Here is a 21735-nt window from a genome sequence, read left to right as displayed (position 1 = left end):
CAGAAAATATATCTTATAAAAAAGTATATGAAAAAAGTTTAAAAATATGCTGCATTAAAGAGTTTTTCATTTAATCAAAATGTCATGTGACGGTTTTTTTTTCTCATCATGAATTGATTGAAGTTAACTATGTTGCATAACGAAACTGTCAGTTCATGAAAATTTATAATTTTCATTTACAGATAAAATCCATAAAGAAAATCAATAACTAAACCTAGCTTTAGTTTTAGCCAAGACTAGCACGTTTTCTTTCAATATGCTTCTTAGCTTGGTTTTAGATTTTAAAAAGCTGTTTGAACAGAAATTACACATTTCTGTAACTTATTTATCAATAGGTATACTGTAGTAAACTAGATGTCAAAAAGTCATATACAGATAAATATATTTGAATTTATTTTTGACCGATCATTGTTATTGTGTTTGCCATGGTAGTCTTTGTTCGACTGAGTCCTCATCCACCAAACAAGATGTTTTTAAGCGTTGGGTGAAATAACTCTCCTTCCTGTGTTTGAATGTGCACCTCAGCGGAGACATTCAGATCCAGTGTTAAACGTGTAATTTACATCAACCGACACCTTTTATGTGAACATGCTATTATATGTCTTGCATTTTAAACATCATTATGATCTGAAGTGTTGATTTAAATGATGCATGATGAAGATAACAGAATAGAATAGAACAAATTGACTGTGAAATAATAATTACTAGCTGTGACACAGGTATTGTTTTTACCTAGAGAGTCTGTGTGTGTGTGTGTGTGTGTGTGTGTGTGTGTGTGTGTGTGTGTGTGTGTGTGTGTGTGTGTGTGTGTGTGTGTGTGTGTGTGTGTGTGTGAGTGTGTGTGTGTGTGTGTGTGTGTGTGTGTGTGTGTTGGTGTATGTGTGTGTGTGTGTGTGTGTGTGTGTGTGTGTGTGTGTATGTGTGTGTGTGTGTGTGTGTGTGTGTGCGTGTGTGTGTGCGTCTTGGACACTCCTGCTGTAATGGGAACTTTGCCTGGGTTTTGAGCTTTGAATCTGCCAACTTCACTAAAATGACCGATTTGGCATTGTGACATAATTCTGCATTTTCTGTTTGTCTGTCTGTCTTTCTGTGGATACATTTTCTCACCGTAATAGCGTCACAACCATGCAAGATACAGTCACACTTTCCACCCCTGGCTCGATTTGGCGTGGCAGCTGGTGTGATCTCGGTGGCTGTAGGATATTTCTCAAAGGAAAATTATCCGTCGAACAAAAGAAAGGAACTTAAAATTAGATGCCTTTAAGACTGGACATCATGTCACTTGCTCAGACTTGCCAGCAGTAGCCGAGAACCGCCTGAGGAACTGATCATGATGACTGCACGGAGCCAGGATTGGGTGTCACAAAAGGTGAGTCACTTAGAGGCTGCCCTAGGAAAAGAAACTCCCTGCGACTTAATGCACATGTTACTTTATCTACACACACACACCCAGATTCAAAACACAACTAAATAATGGCACAGATATCATTTTCCTGCTCTTTTCAGGGGAAGCCACTGAAGAACCACCAGTATCTCAGTCTTAAGAAAAAAACAGTGTCTTCATATCCATTTAACACATCACACACTGTATATCTCGACTGCATAGTTTCCTGTGAAATACTTGTTATTTAATGAGTAATTTTGAAGACCAAATTAATTAGATCACATCAAATAATTGTCATGTCATTAAAGTGTTTTGCCTTATTACATTTCAATTAATTATGACAATGGTGTTAGATTTAATTTCCTGACTCTATCTCAGTGAATCTCACATGACAAGAGTGGGCTGCATAAGAAGAAATTAGCTTTTCTATATTGCTGACATTCATTAAATGACGAGCAAATGCCATGGATGGATTTGATTATTGATTCAAAAAAAGAAGAAAAACAAACATGCATACATGAATTCATATCTATTACTAGTCTTTTAACAAATACGATTGACAGAGTAAACCAGACCTGAGTCCTATCTATGTCTCCGGACAGGCTATCTCCTTCACTGCTTGTGCATATGACTACAAAAAGTAAAGTAATGCAATTTGTTTGTATTCTATGTATTTTTTACCGTATAAATTAAACGCACTGTAATTTGTGTCTCGTCCACGTATTAAGAGCAGTGGACATAATATAAGACTAGTTCGGGTGATGGATGGGCCCCTAACAGGACTTTGTGTTTGAGTTTGAGTCCCGGCGGCGGTGCTCCAATCACAGAAGTACTAAGCCAAACCACAATCGTTTTTCCAATGCTAAATTGCTTTGATTCTCAACCCTAACTGTCACCTTTGTTGGCTAAACGTAACCGGGCACGTAACGGTAGTTTTGGTGCCTACACCTGTCCAACACCTTTTGTTTCCTAAACGTAAAACCGTCGGGGTCCAGCTCCAATTGTCGTTTTGTAAACTATCATACACTTTTTAAAAAATGTTTGTTTTTTAACTTTTCACAGGATATCATCCCAACCTGTTCATACCTCTGTTGCCTCTGATTAAGCACACTATGTAGCTAAAATAAATACATGATAGCTTGTTATCAGAATACTTTTACTCTGTTGGAGGTTTGAAGGAGTAGTTTTTGGAAATGTTTTTGCTTATATCACTTTCATTGACAGTGAACATACGCGCGCCCGTCAGCAGCTGATTAGCTTGGCTTAGCATACAGACCGTAAACAGTTTTGAAACAGTTAGCCTTGTGTTGTTTTTACACTTCTGTACAGATTAAACAATATAAACTGATCGTCCGATAGTCCAATTGATTGAAGTGGTGTGAAAGCCCATTTGAACTCTGGTGCTGATAAAAACAACAACAACAGAACTCCACCTGAATACCTGGGCTCGGTTCACTTGCAAGTTCATTTTAGGAGGGAACATGATCTGACCCAAATATAGGAAGCAAACCAAATACCAGTCCATTTATACAAAAATTTAAATTTGCAACTAAATTAAATTAATCAAATCCATCACTTATTATATATGGCTTGTCGTCTGTGTAACAAGAACAGCACATCACATTCTGTCTCTCATCAGGACCTGCGTTCTCCTTCACTCGCTGTCTTATAAGCTACTCATATTGGTAGCCTTTTTCTAAAAGCAAAACCACAAAACCCAAGGCTGCATAAATCACTAGGAAAGTGTATAAGAATATTTCCCATAATGTCAAATAATGCCAAGCTCTTTCTCAACCTTCAGCTGCAGACTTGGATAGTATTATTGTGAAAATCCCTTGTGCAGTGTGTGTATTTAGTGGTGAGGTCAGTGTGTGCGTGTGTTTATGTTACAGCCAGTGTGAACACGATTTTCATTTAGCTGAATGTTATTTAGAGCCTCAGGATAGTTTACACACATACAGTACCTGGATTACAAAATACCTTGGGGTAATTGTGGAAATATTCTATATATATTATTCCCGTCACACTGCTGCCTAAAGGGTATATTATTGGTGTCTTGGTTTTCTGAACACTTTTGAAGCAGTAATGTTGGATTTTAGAGCCAAATTGAGAAAAACACACAGGCACTATGAATGAAAAAATGACTAATAGAAAACCCACCTCCAGTAAAAATCAGTTGAATTATTTATGTGCTGTACTCAATCTGACATTTTTTATTATAGCAACTGTAGAAATTATTCTTTTTCAACCTGAACATTTTTTACCAATAAAAACATTTTAGCTATTCATTAAAATAACTAAAACATCTCAGATTAATTTGCTCATTTGATCTTATTTGCTTCCTGCCTACATCTGAAGGAAATGTAGCAGGATGACAGCATTTAAAGTTGAGTTAACTGTTAAAGTTTTGTGTATTTCCTGAATAAACAGGAAACCACGGTCCATTGATAAGATGTGATGTTCTTTTTTTAGAAGGGTTTCCTGAGTCTTACCTACAAAAGAAAATTTGTGATTGCTTTCCCACAGTGCTATCAATGTATGTGTGCAGTCTGAGCGTCAGCAATAGAAATGTTTACCATATAACGATAAGTGCTTTTTGGAGAAAATATAAAAGTGACAAAAAAGTTACAATACTAAAAACTGAATCAGTCTAAAACACGAAGCTTTGCACAAATATATCTTAAATATTTGTGCATGAGAGTGTGAATGTGACACGTTGTTTTTCAAAATTTGTCATTTTTGCCTTCCTGAAAAGAAAAATAAATACAAAATAGATATTCAACAACTTACATGTCTTGAAGATTAATTTGATAACAAAATATATTAATAATGTATGGTAATAATGTGTGTGAGTGTGTGTGTGTGTGTGTGTGTGTGTGTGTGTGTTGTGTGTGTGTGTGTGTGTGTTTCCTTCTTTTCCCATTGCCTCTTATATTTGTTTTTTGTTATATCTTCTTTGTCACTAACATTTTCTACTTCTATGTTTTTCTTTAATGGAGCCTTCAAGCAAAAGTATTTTACATGTGTGACAGAGTGACACTAAACATCTTGAATCGATATTTGTATGAGTGAAAATGTCAGCAACATCAAGGTCCCACTCACCTTGTTAGTTTAGCCTTCAAGAGAATACTTATTGTACGTTTTGTGCTAGCTTTTGTGAAATGTCTTTGGGTATTGCAGCTTTCCCTGTGTGAATGCAGATGTTACATAAAGAGCCAGTTTCTCAAGAATGAAAACTGTCCAGACAAGGTGAAAAAGCCACACGTCACCAATAACAAGTCATGAATTCACAATCTGTCTCAACCCTTCTTGCATTTACAAGGACATCAGAAGTGCTTGTTGGACAGATGCAAGAGCAGCTGTATCCCAACCACAGTTTGGATTGATCCACCCGAATATTTCAGCGACTAAAGCAAGATGAGAGCGATTAAAGCTCCCTGGTTTATTTAGGGTTTGTGAACATCCTTGCATTTGAAAATGTTTTTATTTTAAACTGCTTCTGACCCAGTTCAAGAAATACAAAGCATGGACACTGGTTTTAAAGTCATGCATTATTGTATCAGTTTGCATGAATTTCACAGCTCTACAGAGCACTCTGACGAGGTCCAGTGCCACCAGCCCTAAAGTATTCATCAAAGCCTCTTTATGTTTCTCATTATCTTGATTTCTGTCGGAGTGAACTTTGTCCCTGAAAAGGAGGAGGATGGGAGTGGCTAAATGTCTCAAACAGGTTTATGGCTGACTGTGAACAAGTTTCGAGCCAGACCATTTGCATGTCAAAACTGGAATCCACACCCTCCATCTGCAGACTGCTTGTCATGTTGAGACACCTCCTTGTCTTTGTTTCTGCCACTTGGCAGTTACTCCAAATATTGAACATAAGCTGAACATACATAAATCCAAGAGGGGTATTCTGGGAGCAGTCAAGAGGATTTTCACAAAGTTCACAATCTAAATGTAAGTTACCATACATAAGATTATAAATTAGCGGTAGCAGCTCTGTCAGAATATCGAGTGCCTCATTTTTCAAATGAATTATCCGGTGTGTAGTAAAATGTGCTGTTTTTACAAGGTTGTGGTGTGCACTTTGGATTAAATATGATTAGAATAGCCCCAAGTTTGATAGGTTTCTTTTACGGTTTGACATGTCTATTTAAATAAAGCACAGCAGAGTTAAAGTTAACTTCAAAGGACCTTCGACATCCCAAACTTAGCTGAAAAATGGAAACGTGATTGTAAAGGACAGCAGAAGGTTCTATAAAAGAGTCTATACCGGAAGAAAGAGGAAAGGACAGCTGTACTCATACAGTACTACCGACAAGGGAACTCGCCTTAAAGTAAAAGTTAACACAAACTTTCCCATGTCTGCGTCTCAGCTGTATAGCTGCATTAAAAATAATTGTTCTCTCTTGTTTCTCTGCTATTTTGACATTCATCAGACATGACAGATTATCACTGTGTGTAAGTGAAATGCTTTAGTCTTTAAAATGTCACCTGGTTCTGACTGAATGCAATGTATGATTGGTTTCAACCAGTGAGGTTTGATTTATAATGATATTATCATATAATTTCAATGTGTAGAAGTGAGAATAAATCTTAAAACTGGTTCCATCTCGTGTACGTTTTTCTTTGTTGTTGTTTTTTATATAAAAAGGTCTTTTGTAAGCCTACTTAGCCTGACTTTGTAAAATTTGAATGAGAGATGCATTCACATGCATACAAGCTCTATTTATTTATCCTGTTTTCAAGAAATTATTTAAAACACAGAAACGTTTTTGCTTGTCTATGAATTATAGTTTAAATGTCCATTCCGTATGTCACAAAGTCATAGAAGAAACAAGACATTATGTTCACTGGTTTTATTTCACCCCACCTTAACTTCAGGGCACGCTACAGGTGCAGCCATAACATTTCTTGGGAATTCACTGCTTGTCATCCTTTATATCCCTAATGTGAACAGGTTCAGCATCTGATTAGGATGAGTCAGTTTTCATGATGTGGCTTGTTGAAAATCTCTTAAAAAAAAATAGCATAGCAATAACAGGTGTGTATTGTGTTGTGTGTTAACAAATGTCTTATAGGTAGAGATAATGAGTATGCATCGCTGTGTTTTTGAACTCAACATATTGGAAAATATTTACCAACTGTTCTACACACAATCCTAATATATATAAACACTGGGATGTTTACAGAAAGGTGCACAAGTTTACCTGTTTATCTACTGAGAAACAAGTAAGGAAAGTAATGTGTCATACAAATAAACTTTACCTTGACAGTATCAACTAGCTGCTAACTAATAAGTAGTTCCTCAATATATTTAAAGCAATTGTTTTTTGGGGTATTTTGTGTAGATATCTCTCTCAACACTGGTTCATAGAGGGTGAAACAGCAGTGGATTGTCAAACCTGTCCGGTTCCCATGTTGTTTCATCTTTATTAATATTTGAACTGCATATAAAAACAGACCTATTGTTATCATAATTCCCATCCCGCCCGCTCTCGTTGACATTTCTTCCTGTCCCAGTCACATGATTAATATTGAACTTCCAACCCACAGGTATCCCTCTGAACCCACAGGGGGCCACAGGAATCCAGAAAAAATGTCAACCTCTGAACAGATCCGTTCTGTTCTCCAGTGACCTATTATTATCTACTTTAAAGTCCATGATTCAGTGTTACTCAGGAACTGCTAGTTAGCTATTCAGCACTTCATCATGAAAATAGGGTGAGGTTGTACTTTAACAATTATACTTTACTTTGCCTCTTTAGGCTTAAGCTTTCTCAGGATTTTCCATCTTGTTAAATTTGTTCTCATGTCATTGATTTTCCTTATCTATGACAGGTCCTACTGAAACGCCCTGGACCAATGGAGTCTCCAGAGATTTCCTTGCTGTCGTCCTTGAGGGGAGAGTTGAAATCAGAGGATTATATCCAACCCCACTATAAGGAGTCATATCGCCTGGCGATTGATCGTCTGACGAGTAGCGGCAGAGACAGTTACCAGGAGTTTCTCAAGGGAGAACGTATCGGGAGCTTCCTTTCAGAGGAAGAGCTTCTGTTCATCACTGAGAACACAGAACAGCTCACACCTCAAAACCATGCAGTGGAAATCAATGATCCACTGGACAACCAGTCATCCTCAGGGACGTACTGGCCCACCCACTCGGATGTGGACACACCAGATTTGGAGTTGGGGTGGCCGGAAGTCATGCACGAAATTTTGCAGACAAATATCGATATGCTGTTTCATCCACCGAGACAAAACAGCCCCACCATCAAAGAGGTGATCCGGAAGCGTATACAGGAAGCAAGACAGGTAATCAAAACTACCTGCAAAAAAAGGATCTGTTGTGTGATGTTCAGACTGATATATCTTGAGTAGCACATGGTCTCAGACTTACTGTTTTTCCACTGTGTTTAGTCTGTGCTCTTTTCAAGTATGCTGTAAGCTCCTTAGGCTCTGGGCATGTCCTCAGACCTTTGTTGCTCTCAATTTCCAGTTGTAAGGAGTGTCTGCTGGTGCTGTCAAGGTCAAAATCTGGTTTCGCAACTTACCTTCATTGGAAAAAAGTGTGGGAACCAGATGCAACAGGAGTATTTCATTGCAGAGTCACATCCACAACACAGTTAACGCCTCAGTTAGTTCTCAAAATGTGTCATGATGAATCAGAAACTAGTTCTGTAGCTCAAAATTGTGGTTAGTAGGCAATTAGTATTCTGCTGCATCTTCACAACCTTGTTCCTTCTGCACTCATTCTTAATTAAAGCAACTCACACAGCAATAGACTGACAAGAAGGTCTGGGGAGAACAAAATATCAGCTCAAGAAGATTTAATGAAACCTTTTTCTCATTTCCCCATAATTAAAAGCAGTTCAGTGTAAAGTAATACAAAAGAAACATGGATAAATAGAATGGAACACAAAAGCTTGAATCTCTCTCTCTCTCTCTTTGAGGGTTAAATAATATTAATTTAAATATACACATTCTTTGACTGTTGAGTATATGATTAAGAATGATTCATGGTTCAACTCAGAGACACAAACCTCCTACACAGTGAATTAATGTAGGGATAAGATTTACTTCAAACAGCATACAATATAGTCAGACATGATTTCTTCAAGTAACTCATTACATGCCACAGTTTGATGTCGCTGGTTTCATAACATTCAACATTTTCAAAATGCTTGTTGACATGGTGAACTTTCATTGCAGTTAGAAAGAAAATGTTTTAACCCGGTCATCAAAGGAGTCTGTCTCATTTTATGGTAACACATTTGTGTTGTTGTTTCACGTTAATTATTTGACTGTGAGTTTCTGCTTAAAAAGATCATTCACATGTTTCACAAGTGTAAACTGGTTAAATACACTCTGCTCTCTGTCCTCACAGGTAATTGCCATCGTGATGGACAGGTTCACTGATGTAGATATATTCAAAGAAGCTGTCGATGCCTCTATACGAGGAGTTCCAGTCTATGTGCTTTTGGATAATTTCCATTTGAAAAGTTTCCTCACAATGGCTGAAAATCTAGATGTCAAAATTCAACAACTCAGAGTGAGTATACAATTTAAAACATCCACTTGATAAGTTACAAAGTAACTAACAATTTTTAATTGTTGTGGTTGTTATTGCTTTTTAATGAAGCCTAGCATCATAAGAAGCTAACATTTGGGAATGGTACATTTTGAGGGTGACAATCTGAAACAACTAACTCAAAAAATTGTTTGATCTCAACGAAATACACTTGCAAAAGTTAGATAAGAAGATTGATACCATCTGTTGCAAAATATGAAGCTACAAGCAGGAAATGTTAGCTTAACAACTAGGAACAAAAAAAAGCAAAAAGCTTTTCTGCAGTTTGAGCAGACAAGATATAACGTGTTAATCCGTCTGTTAAGTCTTACGTAACACCCTTTCACAATACGATTTCCGGGTTCAATTGCTTCATGAACCAAAACAGACAACAACGGCCAAACATGAATGATTGTGATCGCTTTTTTTGTCAGTTAAGACACCTTTTCATATAGTGGAAATGGAATAGAATAGAATAGAATAGAAATACTTTATAGATCCCAAGCAGGGAAATTGCAGAGGTAAAATGATAATCAAGTTGTTTTTTAAAAACTCAGATCTGTTCAAACAATGGGGACCACAGCACCACGGCATTGTAGAAATATGATGCGTTACATCACGACTTAACAGGCGGATAGCGTGCTTTATTAGGGATAGAAAGCATTTTTGTAACCTTAAGTCAGAGCCACTGTTTCACCATTTTCAGTCCTTATGCCAAGCTAAACTAACCAGAAAGTTTAAGAGTTGTATTGACCTTATCCGACTCTCAGCATTAAAAAAATATGCACGCTTTCCAAAATATTTAACTTTTCCTTAAATGACAGGAGACACTGTTTTTATTTAAATGTTTCTCTATAACCCCAAATAAACATGCATGAAAAGGTGCTAACGTCAGAGTCTTTTTAAATAGCCTTCGCTAGAACTTGACTGTTCAGAAGTCAAGTAGGCATTATTTTGCTGGCCAAGAGAAGCTTAAGATTCGAACACACCCTGCGACTTCCCATTAAATGCATATCCCGTGCCAGCAAAAACAACAAAAGGCCTCAAAAAATGCAACATATTACAAATCTTCACATTAATCTGCAACATACATCTGTTTTGACTGACATACTTATTATCTTCTGCTGTAAGAGTGAATCTGATCAATCTTTTCTGATATTTTCCTTTCACCCTTCTGACAATAGAACATGAGGGTGCGCACTGTGAAAGGTCAGGATTACCTCTGTCGATCAGGAGCGAAATTTCATGGGGAAATGGAGCAGAAGTTTCTTTTAGTCGACTGCCAAACGGCAATTTATGGCTCATACAGGTAAATAAAACTGCCATGGTTGAGTTTACTGAGGCATGCACTAACTACACAAACTACATTTTCTGACACTCTACAAAATTGCTGTCATAATTTCTTATTGTTGCCTTTAAAAGAGTTGACTAAGCTATTTAGAAAATGTTGCAACACATACGAATGTTTCTCAAAGGGAAAGCTTTACAAATATTATTGTTTGCTTGGTTTCTGTAGTTATTTGCCCCTTGTGGATAGCAAGATTTGCTGCTATGTCACAATACGCTGCGAGGCAGCTATACAAATATGAGTGCAGCTGTGGCTTGGTGGCAGAGTGGTTAGTTCTCTGTTTGAGAGATTGGTGGTTCGATCCCCATCTTCCCCCCACATGTCAAAGTGTCCTTGGGCAAGACACTGAACCCCGAATTGCTCCCCGTGCTGCGCATGGGTGTGTAAATGAGGTGTGAAAGGTTAGATCAGATTAGATGGTATGTAGATGCCCACTGCCATCAGTGTGAATGTCTGTGTGAATGGGTGAATGTGACAGACACTGTGAAGCGCCTTGAGTAGTACAAGTCCATTTACCATGAGTATGTAAATACAAAATGAAATACTCTTTTTAAACAGTATATGGTGCTATCTACTTTTAACTTTGCATGTTGACGTCCTACGTCCCTCTCGTATATGTATATTCCAAACAAGTAACAGAGGCCAAGCCTAAGTTAGTTATTTTCATTGTCTTGTCTTGTTGTTTTGTCTTCAATATCATAATAATAAGTGGAAAAATCATATTGTGAACCCATTACTCATGAATCAAATTGAATTGTGAACAGTGAATCGTTGCATCCCCACCAGCAGCATTTTGTATTATGTCACACGACAGTCTGTTTTATATTACATTAATATATAATCATGTTTTCATGTTTCTTCCCAGCTTCACATGGTCATTTGAGAAGATTAATCTGAGCATGGTGCAAGTCATCACAGGTCACCTGGTGAAGTCCTACGACGAGGAATTTCGAACACTCTATGCTCGATCGACTGTGCCAGTTGAACTCTGCCCCCCAGAGGGTTTGTTCCAACGCAACGGTCCACATGGACGAATTGAGCGGAAGGACCAGTTGAGGCATACACTGGACACAGTCTATCGGAAGACCTGTGAGAGGAAACTAGGCGTGAGAGACCTTGAGGGGAGGCTTCTTGAAGAGGAACCTATCGAACTTGGGGCCTTGACTGAGAACAGGATTGGCCTACAGAACCAGATGCCCCAATTTCAATCTACAGAGATGATGAACTTTTTGAAAAGGCACAGCTATGCTGGGGAGAGACAAGACAAATGTATACTGCAGAACACCAGGCCCGGAGCGAGCAACTGGAATATCTCTAGAGAAACAGGAAATGGAATAAACTACCACCCCATGGACAATTACTTACAAGTGCCACAGATACACAGAAGTCAAAACATACGACAGTCTTACAATGGCAATGATAAACAGATTGTGTCCATGCAGCAGAGCATGCCAACACTGGAGAATACATCTAAGTCATTCATGCGCACATTAAGGATTCAATCTTACCTCAAAAACCCTGATGTCCCATTTGGAGACTCTTGTGACTATTTAGACCAGTTTGAATCACACGACAAAGCTAACTCCTACATGCAGGGAAGGATGAGGTCTTCCCTTGCATTCAGGTCCACCATGCCAGAGCAAATGGATCCACGCAGACACATCCACAATTCCTCCACTGGTGTTAACTCGTCTGGAGCACCAAACATTCCTTTGCACTACTCCTCCATGCAGTGGAATCCAACAGCAGCAGCTGAAAAAAGGCAAAATTTGCAGATGTTGGATGACAACTGGAATAACTCAAGTTACGGTCCAGGTAGAAACACTTACAACACTGTATACGCTAGCTTAGGTAGAGCTAAAGGTGGAAACATGATCACAAACCCAGACATCCAAACAGACAGTTGGCACAAGAGGCATAGCGTAGCAGATCCGAGATCAAACACTGAGTACATGCATGAATCTTCAGGTCACATGTATGGAGCTTCTGCAAGGATGCAAGTGAATAGAAGTACAGCTGGGGTCAATGCACAGAATGGAGGATACGGGTTAAATCTGAAAGAAGATCAGAGATCCACTTCTCATCACGATGTCAAGAGTATCACAAGCACAAAGAGCCCTGGTAATCCCATTTGGCAAGAGACACCATCCAGAACTGTGTCTGCAGCAGCCCTGGATGTGAGTAGCAAGGATTTAGAAGCCAAATCCAACGGCATGGGCTCCCAGCATTTTCTGAAGAAGAGTACCAACAAAATTAAATCCTTATTGCACATACCAGAGAAAAAAGAGGGTTCAATAAGAAGCATGGAAACATCAAGTCTAAGGTCAGGTGGCAGCACAGACACAATAACAGCTGATGATGAGGATAGAATATCATATGGAGGAGGAACACTTCACCAAAGCACAACCAACTCTGTCAGGTCCTCCTTAGAGCGTGAGAGAAAGTGGAAAGAGGACGACCATCTAAAGTCCTCAAAACCTCGTTTCAGAACTGAGGAGCACCAAAATCCAACGCAAGTCTTTCTACCTAAACCTACAGCAGAGAAGAAACACAGCATTTTTGACAAAAGCGCGAGGCCCGGCCTTAGCTCAGGAGTCTGGAACAGAGATCGAGGCACAGACACTCGCATTTATAGCAGATTCGAGCCTTTCTGCTCATTTGAAAAGAAACAGTCCATGCACTCTGCACGCGACTTTGGAAGCACACACTCTCAGGATAAAACCAAAGGCTTTCCTAAAGGTGTTGTAGCTATTGAACACAACCTCACCCGATCTGCACGAGGCCACCATGAAAATAAGCTGGAGAAATTCTTTCACAGAGTGGGGAATCTCATACACAAGAACAAGTAGTGAGTCTACACTAGTCACTTTTTTACCAATTCACATTTGACTCATTGTTTAATATTATTACAAACATTAGAACATGGGGCATGGATTTTACCTTCTACACTGTCTTTGTATCGTGTGGCTGCCTTGTGCTTATTGAGTTTTGCCAAGTCATATGCAGTTAGTCATGTAGGGTTTGGAAGTGTAGGCTATACTAACTGATACTAAATTAATTAATTGGACATGGATCATGGATACAAGTGGATATGATTGATTTATTTTAATATGAAATGTAAAAACACCCACACGATTGTATTCATTTTTTCATACAGTTTTATGTAGTTTTTACCTGTTGGAGGACCGCGTGGTCCATGTAGCAGCTTCAATGGGATAAAATGGACACGCTCTGCTGTAGGCATGCCGTGGAAAATGAAAATTTTTCTAGCAAACACTGTTTACATTTGACCTTTGCTTGTGTTATTTTATACAGATGCACTGATGAATACAATTGAAAGGTGAATATGTTTGTTTTTTTACAGACCTTTATATAACATAATTATGAAATCTGTCATCACGTCAGTCCTCGACTGGCGTCTGAAGCAATAAACTCAAACCAAAAAAAGTTGCAGATGCATACTGTAATTAGCAGTTGTGTCAAAATGTCAGACATGGATAGAATTTATTGCTGTAACTGTAGGTCTGTGCACATACCAAAGTGCAGTCGTTACTACTGTGTATTGACAAATATTGTGACGCTATTGCAAATGCCATCAAGCTAACCACCACTCCACATGATGAATCCTCTGGGGAAGACATCATCCGAGGTTTGTTTTCCTTTAAGGCCAAAGTCAATGTGCACATTCTTAATGGCGTCTCAAGGATGATTCCAGATTAACATGACTGTAATGTAATGTAAAACATATCAACACTAACTGGAAAACATTTCCTTTAATTAATAAAACATTATTTCCTCTTTGGAGTTAGGTATTTGGTATTACAAATGAGAATTCAGCCAGGTTCTCTGTGTTTTCCCCTCAGTGATATTCGTGGAATTTAATTTTTAAACAGAAGATACTCTAGTGTACTCTAGTTTTTGGGGCTGCACAGGTGTGGTGGTTGGCACTGTCGCCTCACAGCAAGAGGGTTGCGGATCGAATCCAGGCTGGGGCCCTTCTGTGTGGAGTTTCTACGTGGTCTCATGGGAGGGCGTATAAATAGCACGCCACTTTTCATGACTTTCATGACTTTTCGCCTGCATGTCTACGCATATTAAGCTTTTCGCGTGTCATTTAACGCCCGTAGTTCCCCAGGGTTAGGGTTAGGGTTAGGGCCAGGGTTAGGGGTTAGGGTTAGGGTTAGGGGTTAGGGTTAGGGTAAGGGTTAGGGTTAGGGCATTTCACGCCCGTTATTTCAGCCATCCTTCACATGAAATATTGATTTAAAAACAACCCTCTGACAGGAAAGCTCCACCACTTCGTATTTCTCCGCCACCTTCCGGAGAAACACGTGGGTTTTCCCTCAATGACATTTGTGCGTGAAATGACAATGCCATTTCACGCACTGCACTATACAAGTCAATTGAGACTACATGGCGTGAAACGACACGCAAAAAACATGACATGTGTTGTAATTATACGCGAGATGGCTTGAGAGAAATAGCGTGTCATTCACACGCCTTTTGGTGAGACCAGGCTGGGAGTTTGCATGTTCTCCCCTTGTCTGCGTGGGTTCTGGCATCGACACCAGCCCCCCCTGCGACCCCGATAGGGACAAACGGTTGAAGTTGGATGGATGGACTCTAGTGTCTAGTGCACTTTCTCTTGAAGATGCCAATGAAACAATGATAAAAAACGATAAAAGATTAACGTGTTTCTTCCTGTCTGGCGTTTACTGTTGAACCATGTTAAAGAATCAAAGAATGAAGCTGTGACAGATTTTTTGTATTCCTTTTTTGGGCTGGTCTTAGCCAGTACAGTTCTAAGACCAACCAGTTTTACTGCATCTTCAGGATGAAAATGACAGAGTGACTATTTAAAATGTGTTCATTGTTCAAAGAGAAAAAAATAGAAAATTACTTCCATACTGAAACAAGAGCTCCCATTGGCTTTTATTATTGGAGACATTTTGAAAAAGGGTCTGCAAGGCAATTAATTAATGAAAGAGCTTAAAGCAATTGTGAGAGAACGCAAACAATTAGACACAGTCAAGCATAGGCGTCATAATAAACAACCAAAAGAATCAAAATACTAATGGCCTGCACACTTAACATAATTTATCCAAGGTGGCTAAAAGAAAAGAAGGTAAAAAAAAACTATTTATATATGGTTTATTAATTTTAAGAATATGTGCTAGTGTTTTTAAAATTAGATCAATACAATTAGATCAATGCACATGTTGAAAAACCTGCCATCTGTGATGCTGTTTGGTCACAGTAAGAAGGAAATAAAGATGCATAAACAATAATTTAGGACATAACATATATACTCAACATATTTTTGCCAATTTATTGTATAACACCATTAATATAGAGAAGGGAGTCGAATGGAATGAAGTTTGTTTTGGTCCATTCAACACTATAAATAATATCCTGCCATACTTCCTCTCCAGCTTGACTGTCCTCTGTCTCTATTACCTTTTCATTATGATCAAACCACTTTATACGTACAGGATATTGTATCCAATCCCGTCTTTCATTGTAGAACAACAGGAGATACATTAGCAATAATAGCCTCAATATTATGTGATGCAATGCAGCAACACGACGTGCTCCTCCACCTCAATTCTGTGGCTACAGATGCTTTCACAGAACAAAATGTGAGACTGAACTTTTTGGATACACCTGAGGCACAACTTTCACCTCCTGATACTGAGCTTGACAATGCTGCTGGCATTCCAGTGAGCCTTATTGTAATGCGGCTCACCTCCAGCAATTTAATTAATCACTAGGGTGAATACATGTGAGTGCATTGCTGTCCCAATGTAAGAGAGATGATTGAAGGATATCACTTCCACAGTCCCGGTCTAGACCACCGTACGTTTTGGAAAATGTAGCAAATGGCGGTTTCTGCAACTCAAAAGGATAAATAATAGAGCTTGCCTCCTTTTGTGTCTGTTGATAGGAATACAAAGTTGACAATAGTCTTAAATATTCATGCCCAGAAAAGCAATTTCAGGTGTTAACCAGCATCAGTGCATACTGGGCTGTCTATCCTTGAACCTGCTTCTTTGCTCAAATTTCCTCCACCAACATGAATATATTCTACAAGTTTACTCTCTTTGTGATGTTTTACAGAGAAGCACAAAAGAACATGGCACAATATGAAAAGGTGTGGCATAAGACAGTGATAATGACTTATAGTTGAACTAATGTAACTGTATAATTACTGTCTGGATACCTCTATGTTTTGCTACTACTTTTTTTAAGTGTTAATATTATCCTTTTTGCTTTACTATAATCCACAGATTCATACTGTACATGGGACTACACACACAGGAAGTCTCCATGCTGGATTTGAAAATAACTGGCTGAGCAACTGTAACACTAACATAATGGAGCAAAAGTACTGCAGGCACAGGTTTTTAATTTTTTTCAGAGATGTATACAGTTTGTTTTTTTTAGATTATTTTTTTGCAGTTTTTCAAGGGGGAGACCTGCAGCCGCTGCCAATGAGGAATAATTCAAACAGAACTTAGAGTTTTACCAAACCTTTGGTAAATACTGAAACACAATAAAATAAATATAACATCCACACTATAACCCTTAGTGGTTAAGGTGTACTTCACAACCAACCCAACCTGCAAATCATGCTTAAGAAAACAAATTAAAAACCACAACGCTAATGTTATTTTTGCAGCACGATACCTGCAGCTTCACGTTTCTGGATACAGTTTTGGGACAGTAAGTAAGTAGTAAGTAAGTTTGAGTAATTTCCTGTCAGATATCGGCTGTTTCAAATGTAAAGACGCTGTTTATTGTTTTGAGATCTTTATAATTGTCCTGGAAATATCTGATATTACATAACTGACTCAATATTGTTCACTCTTTAGATGACAATACATTTGAAAAAATAAAAGCAGGAATCAAAAGGATGGCAAATGTTGTAAAATCAGTGGTTATATGCTCCAGTTTTAATTCAGTTGGTGCATTACTTCATTGTTCATAATTAGTTTGATGGAATTTAATTTATTTGCTTCATATGAGCTGATTTAGGATTAAGAGCCTGAAGGCATTATTTTAACTAAAAATATAAATAAATTGCTGCTTTTTTGAGATAATCTTTCAGTGCTGAACTTTCTCTGGTCAGCGGAGAAAAGCTTTAGAGGCAGAACGCTCAACTTTAAACCCAGTATGAGTCATTTTTGTAATGACAAACAATCATAAAGATTGAAGATTATTTTCATGTCAGACATGAAGAACAACAGAATATAGACGGATGGTTGATGAGAATATATTTTTAAAAACAAGTCAATACTGACAGGTGTTTGAATGAAAATGTAGAACAAATGATGATGAAGATGAAGAAATCAATATAAACTAAAGATTGGTTCTTTCTTTTCATTCAGACAAAAAACACTGGGGTGTCATGGCAACCATGAACTGCAACAGACTGTTCTTAGTCACTGTTTGTACCTATACCTACAAAAAGAATGTACTATTTAAGTAAACTTGAATAGCATGTAATCATGAAGGATGTGCAGGGCTTATCTTGAAGGGCAGCTTAATTCTCACAATATAATCGCAGGGCGGTTTAGTGGCTTTAGGTGTGTTCAACACAGAGAGGCAACTGTCATAGCAATAACACATTATAGCAAAGGGGCAGATCTGCAGGGGGGCAAGGGGGTGGCCCTCAACTACCCCCCTTATTTTGTGTTCTTAAATCTGTACTTGTTAAAACAAACATCCATTATTGTCCACCAGCATTGAACCAAAAAATAAATAATCCAAAAGGTAACAATTGGCTACTGGCTACGGCTCTGCATCAAACATTCAGAGCGGCACTCAGGGTCCAGGTCACACACAGCAAGTCTTCTGCGGTGACCCTTTCATCCCGGCAAAGAGTGAAGCGACTCTGACTGCCCCGCGCATCTGAAGGTGAAGTCAGTTTCCCCAGATTAAGTGAAACACTTTCATTTAACTTTCAAGGTTCCATTTGTGATGAATGTAATTTATGCTAAAGGCAATTTAGCATCAACAATAACAGCTCGTCCAATAATTAGCCAAAAGTGAAATCGCTCACTTGTGATATGCATTTTGCCCTTGATTAGTTTTGATTTAGTAAAGAAAAGAAAAGCTAAATAAAAATGTTTGAATCCATAGAATTGTTTCATTGTTTCATCAGTGTTAAGTTTTAACACACTGCACAGTGCTAGCTCGGAGATTGATCATTTTGATTTGATCAGCTAAGCAGTACTATAAAATCCACTTCCTCTCACATATCGCAGCACTGAGGCTGCACAAATTAAACCAGGTTACATCATTTACTGTCAAACTTGGAAAATAACAGCAACAAATACAATGGAATTAAGTTGTCTGAACACAACTGTTGTATGATAATTCTTTTCTCATTTGATATCTGTTATACTTATCAGCTACATGGCCCTACAGTGTCATGTAACACAAGAAAAAAGAGAGCTTTTCCCATCTTGACTCTTGCAGGCCAGATGAGCTGGAGAGAGTAGCTGAAGCATCAGAAAAATAAAAGGAAAACTAAAAGTGGGAAGAAGTCTGGCTTGTTCCTGTTGTGCGTTAAGAATGCTTAGTGTGTTAGGACATGATAAAACAATATATAGTTTAAAAGTATTTTTACATATGGGGATTCCTGTGTATCATCCTCCCGTGCCACCTTATGTAAAAATGTCTACATCCGCCGTTGATTATAGCACCCGTTAAATCAGGACTGGAGACTTTTCCTCACTAAAATAAGAGCAAATGAGGCCACTAAAGGATTTTTTAGAATCAAAAGATGTTTACTCTTCTCTTGATTGGCTTCAGCAAGAGATTGATAGACAGGTGCTTCATACAATCACCTGCCCTTTTCTAAGTGGTTTCCAATAATGGCTTCTCAGATGGTTCGGTGTAACAAACCATTTGGTGCATCAGGTTAGTGCAGGACTGCCTCCAACGATTAGATTTAGGCGAGATAAATCTAATCATAGATTTATACATGGGGATATAGGGTGCAGGTTGAAAAATACCGAAATTCCCCTTTAACTTACTTTTGTTATGTAACTTACGTACTTAGTTTTTCTCAACTGTTTACACTAAGACTGGTACTTGAAATACAAGGACCACAACCTGTACCTCATGTACCAACCCCCTGAACCAATTCTGCTAAAATACAAACACATTTCCTGCTTCCACTTAGATTGCAGTTCTAAACCACAATTTTCTTCATTTGGCACGATCGCCTTGAGTAAAATCCCTTGTGTTCACATTGAACACCCTGTCATTCAAACTTTAATTTCTTTCAGTCCACTGACTCCTCACATGAACAAACACATGTCGAGAGGAATGACAATAGGAGTGAGAGAAAGATGAGGAAGAGCAGCAAGACCAAGGAGAGACTTATTCTCTAATGAGATTCTCACAACTTTGGTTGAGCGTGTGCTGAACCATGGTCTAACAATTTGTCCTGCCATGTATGTTTACCTCTTCTGCAAACAACAGATGATGCATGTGCGGATAGCTGTAGAAGCTGTTCAGGATGGATTTGAAATGCTAGGTGATACTTCCCTGCTGCTTGGTCAGGGAGAACATTGCCTGTGATTTCATTGATATTTTTTCTGCATGGACACATTTTTGTTTATATTACAGCATATTGTCCCCAAATACTGTGTAGTCTCTATTCTAGTTTCTCTAGATAGTTACTCTTGTATAGTTTCTATTTTTATTCTATTCTTATTTTAGTTCATGTAACTTTTGTTATTTATTCCTGTTACTTTCTATACTTCTGTATTTATTTTTCTGTGGTCACAGACAGACAGAGAGACCGCACTACCAGCCTCTAGTTACCACTACAGTAGTTGTCTCCAGGACCACATTTTAGAACATGGTTAAAGTTTTTCTCGATTGCTACGACACTTTTAATGAAACCTGATCTTCATCATCACTTTCTGAGCACATTGGAAGTCTTCAGTTTTTCATTGGTTTCACACATTTTTCACACCCTTTCTCAAAACAGTCCAACAACCCTATTGGATCAACTGTGTTAAAGAAAAGGAAAACATCTATTCCCAGATGCTATATAATACTTTCATAATTCTGAATCTTTAATGCACCTATGTGAAACCTCTTTGCACAATTCTTCAATCAGAAATCAGTCAGGAATAAATGGAATGTTCTGAGTATTTCAAATAGAGAAACCCTAAACGGTCATACAAAACATACATTTTATTTCCTCCGTTTTCCCTTGATAACGAGATAATTTTGATCCGTTTTCCTGTGATAACGAGATAATTTCCCTCTGTTTTCTCGTGATAACAAGAGGATTATGATCCCTTTTCTCATTATAACAAGATAATGTTCCTCTGTTTCCTGAGATAACGAGATAGATAATGAATAAAAAGTGATAGGCCTGGGATTTCCATCACACCTGACATGTCATGCCTCATAAAGACTTCTCATATCTTGAAGAACACTATTGACAACACTGACAGACGAGTTCAGTTCTTTATTTTCTGTTATAAAATTACACTGTAATCTGTGCATTTTATGTGCACCTTGTAAAACTCTTCCCTGTACTGGTATTTATGTAGTGGTAAAACAACGTTTTCTTAGCTGACGCACTCTAATGTGAACATTATCTGTAATAAAAAGGCCGGTTTGGTCTGTGTCGATATTCTCCTGCTCCTCTGACATTGCTACACTGATTTTCCAGATCTCAAATTAATTATCTCATTATCATGAGAAAACACTAAATAAAATGTATGTTGTGTATGACTGTTAAGGGCTTCCGTACAAATCTTTATTTTGTTAATAAGATATTTCTTCCCATTTCTTCCCCCTTTTTTTTGATTGCTTTTGTGTTTATTTTACTTACAGTATTTAGAATTTCTAAGTTTTAAAACGATGGTAACAAAATAATAATAGTGTTGTTCTTTCTGGTCCAGTCAAAAAGAATGACGTAAAATAAAACCTTTCTGAGTCGCCTTTTTTAAATTTAGTTGAAATTCTTTATTGGTCCTTTAGTTAAGAAAGGATGCAGGACAAAAGCTGTACCACAATGAATGTCTGAATTTGTCTATAGGTGCTGACTGTTACATGTCAATAACAGTTCATGGGCAGATACCTGCACACAAAAATAAACTGAATGAATAAAACTGTATTTCAAAATGGCCACAAGTTGTGTTGTTTAATGGAAGTATTTGCTTTTGTTGCATGTGTTAAATGTTTTGAGTGTTGAGAACATTTTGCAAACAAAATCTGTCATTTTGGCCAGACACTTTCAGTTTATCTGTGTGAACTGTGTTGAAAACGTATATTTTCTGAGTGGACCAATCAAGCAAATGAGGAGAATCTGTAAAGCAATGCCAGCGTGGCGGCCATGGCTGATAACAAGCCTTAAAACTGACACCGGAGAGAAGTCCGTTCCTTTTTATGTGTCACACA

At 38.1% G+C, this 21735-nt stretch overlaps 1 protein-coding gene across 2 annotated transcripts; it reads left to right on the top strand.

Annotated features, from left to right (window-relative positions):
• The first annotated feature begins 5209 nt into the window (after window positions 1-5209).
• Window positions 5210-17468, top strand: fam83b (family with sequence similarity 83 member B). Of its 2 annotated transcripts, XR_014593400.1 has the most exons (6): window positions 5210-5341; window positions 7226-7699; window positions 8772-8936; window positions 10139-10263; window positions 11168-13951; window positions 16590-17468. XR_014593400.1 is itself a non-coding variant. In XM_083922764.1 (5 exons), the coding sequence occupies exons 2-5, from the start codon at window positions 7250-7252 to the stop codon at window positions 13149-13151; spliced, it is 2724 nt and encodes a 907-aa protein (XP_083778890.1). In that variant the 5' UTR covers window positions 5210-5341; window positions 7226-7249; the 3' UTR covers window positions 13152-14100. The 2 variants fall into 2 exon arrangements, 1 of the variants encoding a protein (XP_083778890.1); XM_083922764.1 differs by lacking the exon at window positions 16590-17468 and having other exon boundaries at window positions 11168-14100.
• The last annotated feature ends 4267 nt before the right edge of the window (window positions 17469-21735 follow it).

Source organism: Echiichthys vipera (assembly GCF_963691815.1).
Source record: "Echiichthys vipera genome assembly, chromosome: 11".
Lineage (NCBI taxonomy): Eukaryota > Metazoa > Chordata > Actinopteri > Perciformes > Trachinidae > Echiichthys > Echiichthys vipera.
The sequence above is the reverse complement of the archived record's forward strand: the minus strand, read 5'-3'. Positions and strand labels throughout refer to the sequence as shown.

Coding starts and splice junctions, on each gene's coding strand:
- fam83b (XM_083922764.1), top strand. CDS start 7,250: ATGGAGTCTCCAGAGATTTCCTTGCTGTCGTCCTTGAGGGGAGAGTTG. Junction 7,700..8,771: donor GTATACAGGAAGCAAGACAG/GTAATCAAAACT, acceptor CTGTCCTCACAG/GTAATTGCCATCGTGATGGA. Junction 8,937..10,138: donor TCAAAATTCAACAACTCAGA/GTGAGTATACAA, acceptor TTCTGACAATAG/AACATGAGGGTGCGCACTGT.